Source organism: Pteropus vampyrus, unplaced genomic scaffold (genome assembly GCF_000151845.1).
Source record: "Pteropus vampyrus isolate Shadow unplaced genomic scaffold, Pvam_2.0 Scaffold739, whole genome shotgun sequence".
In the NCBI taxonomy this organism is placed as follows: domain Eukaryota; kingdom Metazoa; phylum Chordata; class Mammalia; order Chiroptera; family Pteropodidae; genus Pteropus; species Pteropus vampyrus.
The window spans coordinates 431,949-447,400 of NW_011889520.1; the positions used below are offsets into that span (position 1 = coordinate 431,949).

The 15,452-nt window shown below is 46.4% G+C and overlaps 1 protein-coding gene and 1 long non-coding RNA gene across 14 annotated transcripts in view; one reads left to right on the top strand and one right to left on the bottom strand.

Moving 5' to 3' along the window:
• The window catches only part of LOC105309440, a 30,271-nt gene extending 24,815 nt beyond the window's left edge, over positions 1–5,456 (top strand). For 7 of the 12 annotated variants that reach the window (XR_002778273.1, XR_002778280.1, XR_002778271.1 and 4 more), the window contains 2 exons: positions 729–912; positions 1,683–2,651. This is a non-coding gene — a long non-coding RNA (uncharacterized LOC105309440). Of the gene's footprint in view, positions 1–728; positions 913–1,682; positions 2,652–3,074; positions 3,965–4,634 lie in introns of those variants that run through there. The other 5 variants (XR_002778277.1, XR_002778281.1, XR_002778275.1 and 2 more) reach the window with 4 other exon arrangements.
• LOC105309439 (myosin-16) overlaps positions 1–15,452 on the bottom strand; it is a 55,071-nt gene that overhangs the window by 13,494 nt on the left and 26,125 nt on the right. For both annotated transcript variants that reach the window (XM_011385611.2, XM_023526178.1), the window contains exons 21-33: positions 14,528–14,701; positions 13,231–13,458; positions 12,095–12,199; positions 9,849–9,935; positions 9,479–9,624; positions 8,967–9,057; positions 8,445–8,501; positions 7,663–7,749; positions 5,555–5,800; positions 4,586–4,703; positions 3,006–3,133; positions 2,162–2,358; positions 768–900 (exon numbers count right to left, since the gene is read on the bottom strand). In XM_011385611.2, coding sequence (XP_011383913.1) covers positions 768–900; positions 2,162–2,358; positions 3,006–3,133; positions 4,586–4,703; positions 5,555–5,800; positions 7,663–7,749; positions 8,445–8,501; positions 8,967–9,057; positions 9,479–9,624; positions 9,849–9,935; positions 12,095–12,199; positions 13,231–13,458; positions 14,528–14,701 — 1,797 coding nt within the window. The remainder of the gene's footprint in view (positions 1–767; positions 901–2,161; positions 2,359–3,005; positions 3,134–4,585; positions 4,704–5,554; positions 5,801–7,662; positions 7,750–8,444; positions 8,502–8,966; positions 9,058–9,478; positions 9,625–9,848; positions 9,936–12,094; positions 12,200–13,230; positions 13,459–14,527; positions 14,702–15,452) is intronic.

The following is a 15,452-nucleotide window of genomic DNA, read 5'->3' on the forward strand; positions in this document are numbered from 1 at the left end:
TCTTACTAGTCTGGAATTTTCTCAGGTATTAAATGAGGAATCTGTGCCGCGATGTCCTTCCCAGACTTATGACTTTCACCTACCACCCCATTTTCTTACTGTACTAATATACATTATACATCATTGTCCAACCCAGAGATGGGTTTGGTACTATTTTTCTTTTGAATCAACGCTGATTATTCTTAGACATTATTTTTTCATAGACCCTTTATCTTTTTCATAACATCCCAGCAACTGTATATTTGCTGCTGTGCAATATTAGATTTTGTAAATTTCTACTTAATTCCTTAATTTGGGAGAAGAAAAATCTTTTAGGGTTTTAGGACTATTTTTCTGAAATCTCTCACATGGACATGACCTTTTTCCTGTGTGTCCCTCACAGCTGGCATGAAGCAATGGTCCTATCTAGACCAAGACAAAGTTGTTCTGTGCCAGTGGAAATCTCATTTAATTCGACTAGAAATTGGTAAATCAGTCTGAACCAGAGATTCAAACAGGAATATTTAGCTACACAAAGTGTATAGGACATGGTTTGTGTGAGAGAAAAGGGAATAGGGATAATATGTGACATGACTTCCTGGGACAAAGTTTTATCATTGTCACGGACCTGTTTAAATAGTGGTTTGTTGAATGTTAAGATCTCAGAATTATGAGTATATATAAATACATATTCAAGCAGGAGCCTGTGTCCAGTGGGTCTGTATACAAACTCTGTGCTCCATCCTCAGGGGCCACTGTCTCTTGGACCTGGCATTTGATCCTCTGACCTTCTCTAAGTCGATGGTGAGGTCCTCGACTTCTGCCTGGAGTCTCTGTTTATTTTTCTCGAGGGAGGCAGCCCTGGCCTGGGCAGCTTCGGCTGCCTCTTCTGCTTCCTGGAGCCTGGCAGCCAGTTTCCTCCTGTGGATAAGGGTAAGAGGGGCCATCAAGGAATCATAGGAGCGCACAGGCAGTGGCGCCCGGGGTGTGGCACTGAGCTCTGATGTCACGATGTAAATGATGCAGACAAAATGGAGAGTGTTTGGAAGAAGCAACCAGTGTTCATTCATTTATTCAGCAAATATTTATTGTTTCTATTCTGTGCCAAGTATTGTTCTAGGCATTAGGGAACTAGCAGTGAATAAAACAGACTAGGATCTCTGCTTTTATGAAAGTTCTGTTCTGGCAATTTTGTTCAGACGATACACAACAAAATGACATACACATGCTGAAGAAAATAAAGCAGGGAGGGGAACACATGAGCAAAGGCCAGAGGGAGGGTAGGGCAAGGGCTGGTGGTGTCTGGGGAAGAGGTTCCATGAAGAGAGATGTGAGGAATTGAGATTTAGGTTTAGCCTTGAAGTGAGAGCAGGCAGCTTCCAGCAGCAATTGTAGAAAATGGAAAAGGGCTGAAGGGCAGGAGGTGGAAGCTACAGAAAGGCAGACTTAGGCTCAATGGATAAAGAGCTTTAGATAAAAGATCTGTGTCAGCTGAAAGGCACTGTGCTTTTTGCTATCCTGTCACCCACAAGTTCCAGTGAGTGGAAGGCACAGAGAGCAGGCTACGGTTCGCTCTATGCCTGGCAGAGTGGCTCACATGCAGGGCTTCCCTGGGTATGTGGGCCCAGGAGTACCCAAACAGCCTCTTTTATGCTAGAGGGCAGCTCAGAGCCACATTCACTTGTCTACTTTTATTTCCTCAGGCCAGTCAAGCATCTCCTTCTCTAGTTGGTGAATGAGGAAGAAAGCTCAAAGGATATGAAGACATTTACTACAGATCTGGGAAAAGGCAGAGTGGGGACCTTGGCTACCAAGTGTGGTCTGTGTCCAACCAACATCACTGAGAGGCGTTACCCCAGACCCAGCAGGCCTTTGGAGGCTTCCTGAGCACTTCAGAGGCAGAGAAGCCCTGCCAGGAGGAGCCGCTGCCTCTGACTCCCCTGCCTGAGCATTTTAAGGCAGAGGATATAGGTAAGAGAGCCCTCGAAGGTGGAACCTGAAGGCTGACCATGCAGGCAGTGGGCTCCTCTGACTGCACACTCATCTTCCCTTTAAGAGAAGCCGATGAACTGCCTTTTTCTGGATGTGGCCCTGGCCTCAGCTGTGGCTGGCAGTGGTGAGACCCCCAGCGCCTACCCACCTGCTTGGCCTTTTCCTCTCTCCTGGCACAAGGTGAACTCACTTGGTCTCTTCTAGCTCCTCAGTCCTCTGGATGGCATCGGTCTCATACTTGGTCCTCCAGGTGGTCACCTCGGTGTTTAGTTTGGACACAAGGCGCTGCAGCTCCGACTTGCCTCCCTGTTCCTCCTCCAGCTGCTCCTTCACCAGGTCCAGGTCATGCTTGGTGTTGGCGAGACTCACCACGGCTGTGCTGCGAGACTGGGGACCACATGAACCTGTCAGAGGCCCACCGGTCTCTCCATGGCCCCCCAGGGCCAGCAGTTAGATGTATATCATGTTGGATCAACAGTGTAGCAAGGGGAAAAACACACATGATTCTATAACCCTAACCATCACGGTTTATTTTCCTTGTTTTCTTCTAATTACTACCTACAAAGATATGTAATTTTACTTAGTCATACACATGGAATACTACAGTTTTGTAGTTAACTTTTAGTAGTGAATCAAATATTTTTTAAAGGTTTTAAAAATAAACTTATTTATTTAAATTAGTTTCAAGTACACAGTACATTGGTTAGACATCTATAATGTTCATAAAATGATTATCCCAATTGCTCCCTCCCTCCCCTGGCCCTCCACTTAACCATCACATTAATGCTAACTGCATTCCCTCTGCCATGTTCCCCATGCCCAACTATCAACTACTAATTTGTACTTCTTTAATCCTTCACCCCATTCTCCCAGCCTCCCAAGCTCCCTCCCCTCTGTCTGTCACCAAATTGTCCACTATATTTGTGAGTCCGTTTTTGGTGAATCAAATATTTTTAATGTTCCTTCTACATCTTAACCTATAATTTTCTTTAAGGAGGCAGCTCTGTCACCCCCCACTTCATCCCCCAACAAACCTTGGACTCTTCATCCAGCTGCCTCTTGTAGTCATCCACCTGAGATGTGAGCGATGTCTTTATCCGCAGGATTTGATTGAGCCGGCTCTGGGATTCTTCATATTCCCGGCTCAGTTCACCATTTTCAGCTGAGTGAGAAAGGAATGGGAAAAATACTGGATGAAGAACTGACTCCCTAGGCAGATTCTAAGCTCCTCCAGGGCATCGCTTCTGAAGTACCTGGTAAATATGGCAGCATGGCTGACTGTACTGGAATGGGGAGCACAGTGACCACCACACCAGCTGCTCAAATTAAGTTAGCCTAGAAGGGGAGCAAGTGCCCAAGGTGACACCCAGGTGACTTACATGGGGTAAGGGGCTTCATTCGGATAATGAAGGCCTGCTCCTGGCAGGAGATACAGCAAAGAAGTTTGGAGAAAACAGTGGAGCAGAGTGTTTACTTTGTAAACTGCATTTGTCACTGTCCCAGAGCCTACACTCCTGTCATCTGTGGACTGATTACCCCGGTTAGAGGCCAGGGAGAGGTGTATGAGCCAGAAAGGAAGATCGCTGTTTCTAGTTCTGCTCTGTAAGTCATTAATAAGTCATCTGTAAGTCACTTCATCTCACTGAGCTTCACTTTTCTCATCAGTCAAATGGTGTCAAATGGGGATATTGATTTTAAAAAGTATTCAGGATGTGAGAAATAGGGCCAAAGGATGCCCGCAGGTTCTATGGTGTCTGTCACACTGGAGTTTCATCTAACTGGCCCACCTAAGGAGTGTTAACTTCTCTCAGGGAATGCATTTTTGTTTGGCTTACTGTTTACCCGGGTTAGAACTCAGCCTCTCTAAAGTTAAGTGTTAACTTGTTTAGTGATAAGTGAAAAATTATTTTTGTCCTAGAAATGTAAAGGAGTTCTTCTGACAGAAAAACGAAAATAAAACCAAATGCAGAGGTTGCAGTATTATTGTCCCATAGAACATTAACCAATTTTGCATTTAATTTAGCAAAGTTACCTAAGCTTTCCTTTCCCCATTGACTATGTAAATCTCTGTCCCTTGTGCTCTTCAAAGGCAGCGTTACCGTTTTTTCTGGTTTCCTTATTAGTGACACATGTTCACTTTATGTCAGCATGCGGGTCATGTTTTATTTTTTTATTATTATTATTTTCTTTAGAGTCAAAAGGAAAGTTTATTAGAAAAGGGGTAATACTCCACAGAGGGTGGTCTCCTCTCAGAGGCAGAGAGTGAGAGGGACAGTGAGAGAGATAGAGACAGAGTAAAGGCACTGAGAGGAAATGTTTTAAAATGTTTGAAAAGTGTCAGTATGACTGCTTCTCCTGCTGATCTCACAGAGTAGTTAAGAGAACCAATACAAAAATGCTTTGAATAGTGTTCCTTGTTTTACACTATAAAGATGTGGCTTGGAATACTCAGTGGGTGGGATAAAATTTCCTTGTCCCATCACAGGGGATGTGAATTTTCAAAGACCAAGAAAGCTCTGGGGAGAGATCCCAGGTACTCTTTCAGTTTCCTTGTGGATTCCTGTTTCATTTCACGCACTGTTCTTTAGGAAACTGCAGGGAGGAGTGAGCTCACCTTGGAGGCGGGTCCTGATGGCATTGATTTCTGCCTGGTTTCTCTCTAGCTCAGCCACCTTGGCATTGGCTTCCACTAAGCTGTCTTCCAGCTTTCGGACATGGGCCTCGGCATTTATCTGCTCAGGAAGAATGCACTCAGTAGTGAAATGGGGAGGCCCAGGTAAGCCCTCCCTGCTTCCCACCTGGGTTCTCCTAGTGCAGCCTCTCAGGCTACCCCACTAGCTTTTCTGTTGTCTCAGAAACCCCCAATGGCTCACCATTTTTTATCAACATAAATCTAGAGCCTTTGGATTGGTGCAGCCTCTCACTCTGGCCCATCTCCCTTTCATAGCCACTCTGGATCCCTGCAGACCTCATCTAATAAGAAAGTGCAGTGGGCCAATTTAAGGAAAAATACTGCAGATAAAACAGGAACTATGAAGATTCCTCATGAGTATCTGAAGTTTGGAGACACGAGTTGGCTGAGACAGGGATCCCCGAAGCTCCTTCCCTCACATCACAAAAAGGCCCTTCATGTAGCAGGTGCTCAGTTAATGCATGTTGAATGGCTTGCTTTTCTTTCTTGCAATATAACACCTTTTCATTGTGGCAATGTCTGCATTTATCTTGTCATTCGACTAGTCTCTAACTCCTTGAGAATATAATCATACTAATGTAATGGTAATCTTAATAGCACACATTTATTGAGCTTTTCTTATGTGCCAGAGACTTTTGTAGCTCTCATAACAGTGCTGTGAGGTAGGGTTATTATCCCCCTTTTACAGATGAGGAAACTGAAGCACAGTTAGGTTATGTAACTTGGCCAAGGTCATACATAGACCCAGCCGGTAGGGTCTGGGTGGTGGGTTCACCTTAGTTCCCTTCACAACATCTAGAATATGCTTTGGGCCTGCTAGGGGCTCAGGGAGTATCTGTGTAGGAGCCAGTGCTGGGGCATTTTCCCCTGGCTCTGGGTGGCCTCCCTCACCTTGGACTTCTGCAGAGTCTCCACGCTGGCGTTAAGGTCGTCGATCTCAGCCTTCATGACTTGCTTGTCCTTCTCCAACTTGGACTTGACCCTCTGTAGGTTCTCCACATGCTCTGTCAGCTCTGCCATGGAGTCTGTGTGCTTCTTGCGCAGCGTGGAGGCTGTCGCCTCACTTTGCAGGGCTGCCTCCTCCAGCTCCCGCCGCAGCTTCAGCAGCTCGGCCTCTCGCTTGCGATTCTGCTCAATCTAGGGTAGAGGATAAGCAGGGCATAGCAGAAGTGGCAGGTGCAGGCCTCCTTGGGCTAGACACTGTTTACCTGCTCAGTGGTCCCCTAATATTCCTGAACTCCATTAATACAATGTCCTTGTTGAAATATCAATTCTAAACCTCTGGGTGGGTTACCCATAGGATTTGTTTAGTTAGTGTTGTGTGTTGAATTATGTTCCCCAAAAAGATATATTCAGATCTTAACCCTGATACCTGTGAATGCAACCTTATTTGGGAATAGGGTCTTTGCAGATATAAACAAGTTAAAATGTCATATTGGATTAGGGTGGGCCTTAATCTGATGACTTCTTGTCTTTATAAGAGGCAAATTTGGACCCAGAGAGACACATAAGAAAAAGGCCATATGACCCCGTGGCTGAGGTTGGAGTGCTGTAGCTATAAGCAAGGACACCAAAGATTGCCAGCAAACCACCAGAAGCTGGGAGAGAGGCCTAGAACAGAGTCTCCCTCAGAGCCTCCAGAGGAATCCATGAGGCAGCCCTTTTTCCATTGCTCCTGCTCTCTTGGCCCCTGTAGTTCTGTCAACTCTCTCTGCACTGCTAGACATAGTCCCTTTGTTAATAACCCTCATTCAAACCATCTGGGATGATTTTGTTTCCTTCTGGAACCCCATCACAGCTGGGTACCTGCTTCAGTTCTGGGCATGTCCCCCCAAGCAGTGGACTGGACTGTGGCCAGGATGGTGAGGAGTGGGACCCCATGGAGTCCAGAGGGCCACAGTAAAGGATGCTCAGCCTTCCAGTGTTCCTGCTCTCTACTCTGACCCAGGATCCACATTTGTAAGAGAGCTGGCTACATGGAATTAGAAGGAGAGTTTCATATAGCGTCTATTGGTCTCCACGATGCTGTCATATGAGTGGGAGAAAGATGCATTCCACTCCAGGAGGCGCGGCTCAGATTCTAGCCCCAACTCACCTCTTAGTGAGGTGCTCTTGGAGTGTGAGGGTCACACCATTGTATTAACCTTGTCTTTATTCTCTGTATTCTGGTGCTTTGATATCTGGGGTTTTGCTGACCCTGAAAGAATGGCCCCTCCCAGGGTTAGCTAATTCCTAGAGAGTGAACAACTTGATTTTAGATGTAAATCACCCAATCTAGTAGCTGTTTTATTCTTAGCCACTATCCACCTGCCCTAATCACTTAGGGCCAGGTACCAGACAACTAGGAAGAGCCTTGTGCCCTAGGGCCCTCTGAAATTATCCAAACTAGCCAGTCCTAAGCCTGCTCCCTATGCCTTGCTTGTTCCTTCCTTGGAAACCACAATAAAACCTCTTGTCCACAATTCCTTCCCCCTCGGCCCCGCGACCAACCCTGGTGCTTCCTTGTGTGTCTCTGCTTGGCATGCCCTCTCCTGGGAATTGTAACAAGCTACAGCTGAACCTTCAACAACGCAGGTTTGAACTGTGCAGGTCAACTGAACTGTGGTCAACTGAAAAAAAATCACCTATAAGTGGACTCAAACAATTCAAACCCAAGTTGTTAGGGTCAACTGTATCTCTTCAATGGCAACCTTCTCCTGATCTTCTGGCATTACTCTATCTCAAATTTTCTATTAATACGCTATATTTTAGAACACTTGCCCTCTGCATTCATTCAAATCCTGCTTCCATCAGTGCCTCTGAACTAAAGAGCCCCAGAAGGCAGTGAACCAAACCTGCCTGTCTTGACTACTCTTTATTACTAACTGGTTTCTCCTCAAGCTATCCTGAGAAATTCAGCCAAAATGAAATGGTCCATAGCCCACTGTTCATTGTCCAGCATTTTTTCTCCCTGCAGACAGGAAGGAATTGGGGTTCTTGGGTTTCCTTGAGGATGGTACCTGAGCAGATGTGGCTCCCCCGGCCTCTTCCAGCCTGTCGCTGAGGTCTTCAAGGTCCCGGGACAGGTCGCTACGTTGTTTCTCCACCTGGGGTGTGATCAAATGACACTGACTGAAGCCATCCACAAGCCCTTCTTTTCACCTGCATGGTGTCTGTGAGGCCAGGGCCCTTCCCTTGGGGAGCTCTGTACTCTGCCTGCCGCCCCATATGCTCAGTGAAGGATGCTGTCTGTCTCCCTGCATTGGATAGGCCTTAGTGCCCATCCTACCCTCTAGCCCAGTTTGGCTGAATCTGGAGTTAAGGTGTCTTATGAGTCATCTCCCACCAATTTTCTAGCCTCATCCCCTGTATGATCCTTGCTCTCAACCCTTCCTCCATTCTTTGTTCTTCCTTTTACACCTTTTACACAGATACTATTTCATTCCCTCTGCCTAGAAATTCCTCCCTGCCTCTATTCAATCTTTCAGTCCCCAGGCTAATGTCACCTCCTCTACCTGTCCCAGGCAGAACTAACCTCCTCTCTTTGGGCTCTCACTGCAAGCAGCATCTTTGCCCCTTACATCATAATTAATGTACATATGTAGCACAGTGTCTGACACATAGTAGGTGCTCAAGAACAATGAGGAGGTGATGAAAAAGTATGCCCGTATAGTCATTCATTTTGTCTGTGACAATGTCCTGCCCTCCTCTCTGTTGGTTTCCTGAGTGGAGTTTTCGCTTATGGTTGGATTGTAGCTGGCATTTGTCTTTTGACCCAGAAAGGTAGAAGTGTATCATTTACCTTGGCTCTCATTGCCCTCTCAGCTTCCAGTTCCTCCTCCAGCTCCTCGATTCGGGCCTAGCAGACAAATAAGCAGATGAAATGGGGTGGGGGGAGTGGGGGGGAGGTGGGGAAGGGCGGGGATTTATCTCTCCTGTGTGAAGTTTGAAACTTAACCATGTGGCTTTTTAAAATGGAAATGATAGAAGGAAGCTAAGCATGTGATGGATAATGTCAAAAGCAGAGAGAAACAAGGCACAGAGTATGTGCAATGGCCCTGAGGCAGGAAGGAGGCTGGGGTATGTGAGACCCAGCTAGGAGCCAGCATGGGGAGGGAGCAGAGGTTAGATCATGGAAGACCTTGTAATCATTGTAAGGACTTTGAATTTAATCCTGAGTGAGGTAAACATGAGTCAGTCTCCAAGGTGTCTGTGGCAGTTTTGCTCCTCAGGAAGATTCAGCAGCCGATCAGCTGATGTGAGCAAAGGCCGCGGGGAAATGCTTCTCAAAAGTCGAGTTCAGTCTTTTCGGTCCTGGACATACCTGGTGTTCCTTCAGTTTCCGCTGCAGAGTGGCATTCAGAGACTGCTCATCCTCATATTTAGAGTTGACAGAATTAATTTCCATATCCCTCCTGCAAGAGAAGGTTTGATCTCCAGAGGAAAAGTGCTGAGGGTAGACCAGTGAGCTGGCCATGGAACAGAGCCTGGACTACCGGAGCAGGCCTTGAACCTGTTGAAAACTGCTCATCTCCCTAACCATTGGCCTTCGGGTGTGACAGCCCAGAAAGTCTCACTCTACAGAGAGTGAGCTCCATAGCTCACTCCATAGGCTTTTCATTCACTTATTCTTTCACTCATTAGTTAACTCATGCATTTATTAATTTTATACATGTTTATTTAGTACCTATTATGTGCAGACATTGTTTAGGGTTCCAGGGACATATCAGGGAACAAACCAGATAGTGCCTGGCGCCTGGTACCATCCAAGAAGTACTAAATATTGCTAATATTGTTACGAAAAGAATGAATAAATGAATAACTGCATGGGCATACTTTTTCACCACTTCCTCAAGATCTATCTTGGACCGCTCCATCTCATTAAGATTGTCAATGGTCATCTTCAAGTCACTCTCAGCTTTCCGACGAGCCTTTTCCACCTCTGCCCGGATTTTCTTTTCCTGTTCCCAGTTATCCTCCAGCTGTGGAGAAAAGAAAAGCAAGAGAAAGTAGAGGAGGGGGTAGTCTCAGGCCAGAATGAAATAAGGAACAAGACTGGGCCTGGTTCCTTAGCTTTTGCGTCAGAAAGTCTCTCACTTCCCCAGGGGATGTGTCAGTCCAGTTCTCAAAATGAATATGAGGACCCTGTGCCTCAGGATGGACCTGGTCCTCGAGCTGTAGAATTGGCTCAGCCATGGGTCATTACCTCATGGATCTGGGTGCTGAGTTTGCTGTTGCTCTTGGTTAGGTGGTTCACCTTGTCCTCCTCAGCTTGTAGGTCATCGAGGGTTTTCTGGAAGGGAAGATACACATGTGTGCCCCTTGAGCCATGCAGGAACAGCTGAACAGACCTGGTTCTCTGCCATCACTTCTAAGCTGAGATGAGTTGACTTTAGTGAACAGCTACTGAGCTCCTGCTTCTGGGTTCTGGGTCAGACCATGGCAGACCTGAGCACCCGTCAGCCGTAGGTGGGCCCTTGGGTCAGTAGCGGGTCTCTGGTTCTCCATGGGGCATATGGAAATCTGTGGGGGGCTTCTGGTTGTCACAATGATTGGGGGCTCATCTAGCACTTAGTGATTAGTTCCAGGGATGCTGGGCATCTTGCTTTGCTCTGCACAATCTGGCACCATAAAGAATAATTCTACCATCTACATGCCTGATATCCCACCCAGGCATTCATGTAAGTAAAACCATCATTTATCATTTTCTGAAGCTAGGACCCATTACCACTTTACATAGAACTCAAAAATATTTTCATTTAGTATCCATTACATTTTTAAAAAATGATCTACCATGAAAACTGAGAGAAGATTCGTTTGTTGTTGTCAAAATCTCTCCAAGGTTTATTCACCATTTTGTAAAACTGCATTACTGGCAACAGCCATACTTTGCTATCTGAGTCACCAACACACCCTCCTGTGCCCATCTGCAGCTGTTATAGACAGGCTTCGTCAGGCAGCAAGCAGCTCACTTCTTCTAATTGATCTGCCTGAGATTTTACACATTGACAGCCCCATTATTTATTATAAATTAGTTTCCATTAATTTCTCTTTTATGTCAAAGGGTGCTCTTGATTTTTTTTAAGTTATGTATTAGTTATATCATTATAATTTTTATTTCAGGATATAAGAGAAGCTTCCAAAATATAGTCAGTCCTCATCATTTGTAGATTATCTTTTTGCCTATTTACCTACTTGCTAAAATTTTTTTGTAATCTCCAAATCAATACTTATGGTGCTTTCATGGTCATTGGTGGATATGCGCAGAGTGGTGAAAAATTTGAGTTGCTTGGCGTTTTCAGCTGAGGTTGGATGAGACGATGCTCTGCCTTCTTGTTTTAGCTCATACTGCAAACAAGTGTCCTTTTCACAATGTGTTCACATTTATACATTTTTGTACTTTTAGTTGGTGATTTCAATGTTTAAAATGGCACCCAAGCACAGTGTTGTCTAGTGCAAGATAGTTTTGATGTGCCTTACAGAGAATTTTGTGTATTAGATAAGCTCCATTGAGGCATGAGATATAGTGCTGTTGACCTTGAGTTCAATGTTAAGGAATCAACAATATGTACTAAACAAGGTGTCTTTAAACAGAAACACACATAAAACAACATAATGTATTCATTGTAATCATATGTATTATGTATTAATTGGTTGACAAAAATTTTGTGACCAGAGGCTTGCAGGAACCTAACCCTAAATTTCCCCTAGGAGCAGAAGTTTAGTACTTGCTAATTCAGTATGTGCAGTGACTTTATAGAACATAACTACCTTAAATAATGAGAATTGGCCATATTCATTATAAAAGGAGGCTCTGGGTTTGATATGGTTGAGAGCCACAGTCTAAGAGGAGGTATTTCCAGAGGCAGCTCAGGGGACATGTTGTGGATTCATGGTGTCAGCAAACACAGGGGTGAGGGCCTATTCTCTGTTTCTGGGCTTCAGCTTGCTCTTTGCACCTGTGTCTTTAGAGCTAGGATGTAACCTGTGCCACAATTAGCACTGATGGCTGGTCAGAGCTGGCTCTGCATTTAGGAGCCTGAGCCTGTAACAATTGGGTCAGTCTCCGCATGATCTCAAGAGCTCATGCCTGTTGTTGCAGTGATATATCAGGTGCTTTGGAGTTCACAGGACACTTCCATATACACCAGTTCATCTTTATGACTTTGGGGACCATCCTCACTCCTGCCTGCTACTCTCATTTCACTGTCAAAAATGTTCTAGTTTGGGTAATAAGTTATATTATGGTCACCCCACTTACAATAAACCTGGAAGGAAGGCATTAAGACGTGACCCTACCCACTTCACTGATGAGGGAATAGAGATTTAAGGAGAGTCTGTGACTTCCCTAAGGACCCCTACCCAAAGGGTGGCAAAGCTGGGATATGAACCAGGGTCTCCAGTTTCTGAGCTCTGACTGCTCCGCCAAAGGGAAAAGTGGGTGGCGCCTACCTGGTGCAGCTCCTCCAGGGCCCTCTTCTCCTTCTGGAGCTTGGCAATAGAGTCTTCACGGAGTGAGAGGTCCCCGGTCAGGGTACGGACCTTGTGATCCAGGGCCTAGAAACCCGGGCAGGAAAGAGACAGGTCTTTAAGGTTGGGAAAACCCTCTAGTGGGGAGAGAAAAGGGGGAAGCAATTGCTCTGAGAGAGGGCCTTTGGCTTGACTATACACTAGAGTCACCTGGGATCTTGAGAAATGCCAGCACCCAGGGCACACCCCAACCAACAAAGTCAGAATCTTGGGGGTGAGGGGAGCAGCAACTGAAGAACCATCAGTTCAGGCCCTCACTACTCAAAGCCTGGTCCTCGGGCTTCAGCTGTGTCATTGACCAAGAATGTGTTAGAAACTTTGATCTTGGGGCCCTGCCAGACCTGCTGATCCAGAATCTACATGTTATCAGGATCCTGATGTTTAGTGTGCACATCAGAGTTTGAGAGGCATGGGTTTAGGCAGTGTCCACTTTCCCCTGCTCTTAGATCCCACTCGCTTGCAAGGGTAGGAAGGGGGCCCCAGGGCCAAGCCAGCCAGATAGTATCAGGAGACAGGGGGTCTCCTTCGCGGGGCCAGCAACTGCTTGTTTGGGTAGAAATCCAGCAGCTACAGGTGGCCTCATCATACTGATAGAGTTGCCTCTTCTGAGAAGGGAGGAAGGTTATACATGGTGCTGCAGAACATTCTGTGAGGGGCCAGGGATGCTGAGGCTGAGTAGGCAGCAGGCTAGTGCAGATGCCTAGAATCCCAGGCTTGAGGAGAACCAGTTAGGCCTGAGCCTGGATGTAGCATGATGGAAAGAGCTGTTTCCTTAGTCAGCTGCTCTGTCTAGCAGAACTTTCTGCAACAAAGGACATAGTCTCAGTCTGCTTTGTCTAACATGATAGCACTGGCCATGTGTGGCTATTGAGCACTTGAAATGTGGCTAGGTCAACTTGGGAACCACATTTTAAATTGTATTGAATTAAATTAAAACAGCCCCATGTGGCTGGTGGGCTCTAGGAAGCACTGCTGTGGGAGATCCAGGTGTGGAGGGTGAGCGAGCTGGGGGTTCCTCGGCCCTTAGAGGAGCATGGTTGGGCCCAGGGCTTCCTCACCTGCTTCTCCTTCTCTGTCTTGGCCAGCGTGCTCTCAAGGCCCTCCAGGTCACGCTTCAGGTCACTCAGCTCCCCCTCTAGTTTGCGCTTGGAAGCGCTCAGGGAAGCAGCTGTGCCTTCCTCTTCCTCCAACCGCTCCCGCATATCTGAGATCTGGCTCTCCAACTCCATTTTGGTCTTCATCATCTGGGTCAGGCGCTCCTCGGCATCCATCAGGTTCTCTTGCTCCTGGTGGAAGAAAGAGCCCCAGTCATAGGCAGGAGTCCAGGCACCGGCAAGGGACCAAGATGACAGATAGCCCTTGGGCTGATAGGCCCCAAACAAATGGTTGGACAGGGGACTGGGCTAGCAAGGCAACAACTGGCCACAGAGTCAGAAGACTGAATCAGCTGAGTGACTTTTGGTTCATGGCATAACTTTACTGAAATTCATTTCTTTGCAAAATAAGGGAAACAATTACTGTGAGATATAAAGAGATGGTGCTTTTATAAATGGAAGTTCTACCTCAGGCTGGGCCTCACATCCCCACTAGGTGCTTCTATAAATGGAAGATTCTTTTATTACTGTGGTCTCACTTGGCCTCAGTCTCCTCAAACATAAAACAAGGGTCTCAGCTTGAGCAACTTCTCAGGGGTATCTAAAGGATGTGGAGAAATGATGCTAGAGACAACTTGGGGGAATTGGGCAGACAGCACAAGTGCTGATGTTCTCACTGCCCCACGGACACGGCTGTGGCAGAGCAGGAAGGACTCAAGATGGAACTGGACCCCTCCCAGTTGTGGGTTTTCTACTGATGGTCTTGAGACCTTGATCAAGTCTCTAAATGTCAGTCGAAATAAGTTTTCTACATTGCCGGTTATGCGTAAAAATTGGGCACCTTAAAGGGTGGTTGTGAGGGTCAGATCCAAGAAGGACCAGTGACTGCAGTCATAATCTTGGAATGCAGGGATGGAGGCATTGAGTCAGGCACCCATGATACCTAGGTCATTTGGTCTCCTTGCTCTGTATGCACTTGACAGGCAAAGAAAGGAGACAAAGAAAAGAGGGCAAGTTCCTAAAGTCTCATGGCCCCAGGTCTGGACAATCCCTATAGGCCAGCACATATATGTGTGCCCAGCCTGCTGCTGTGGGCAAATAAAATTTTGATGGAGACCTTTTGGTAACTGGAGCAAGGAAGACATTACAAAGAAGAAAAGAGAAGGTTGGGAATTCCCTGTGGTCTGAAGGGACCATGGATTTCTAGTTGCCAAGACTCCTAGCTCCCATCCCCTCCCCTCCCCATCAGGGCCCCACGTACAGCCTGCAGCTGGATGGTGAGGTCTTTCTTCTCCTGACTGAGTGTGACCATCTTTTCCTCCATTTCCTTGACCTTGGTTAGCAGCTCCTGTGTCTTGGACATGGCATTCCTCAGCTCTTCTTCTTTGGCCTTCATCTCTTCCTCTTGCCGTGCCACATTCAGGAGCGGCTTGACCTGGGTGGCCAGTAGCACCATACGGTGTTAGGGGGTGGGCTTTACCAGGGGACAAGGAGGTGGGCTGTGGGGGCTCTGCCTCAGACTGGGCCTCACATCCCCACTGGGGTGGAAAGCAGCTCTTGCTGCAGCTGTGAGGAGCCCTTCTCCACAGAGGCCATAAAGCATCTCTGGCCCCTACAGAGGAGGCTCATCCTTGCTTAGGATCAGTCCTCAGGATGCTCTTTGATTCCGGGAGAAACGAAGTTAGATAATCTTCAGCATTTAGCTGTACCCAATACTTACATCTGTTCTGTAAGTTGTGTGTGTTTGGAACCCTGGCTACATTTATAGCTCTGCTTTCTCCTGCCTTTTTCTCTTCTGAGTTCTCTCTCTCTCTCTCTCTCTCTCTCTCTCTCTCTCTCAATCTCTCTCTCTCTCTCTCTCATCTCTGTCTGCATCTCTCTATTTCTCTGTATTTTTCTGTCTTTCTCTCTTGTGTCTCTTCTCCGAAGTGGCAAAGTTTGCATTAAAAGGTTATGCACCATAACTTGCAACTATATAACACTTTTTGTCCAGTGAAAGCCTACTAAAAAGTGTCCCCCCCCCCCCGCCCACCATTTATTCATCCTATCTGGCTTAGTTAAATAAGATTAGAGCTTAGTCAATATATGAAGAGTGAAGGACTTTTTATTCTATGTTTTTACTCATTGGAATAGAACCTTGCCCTACCATGTTTAATTAGTGAATCTTTACTTTCTAGTTAAGAGCA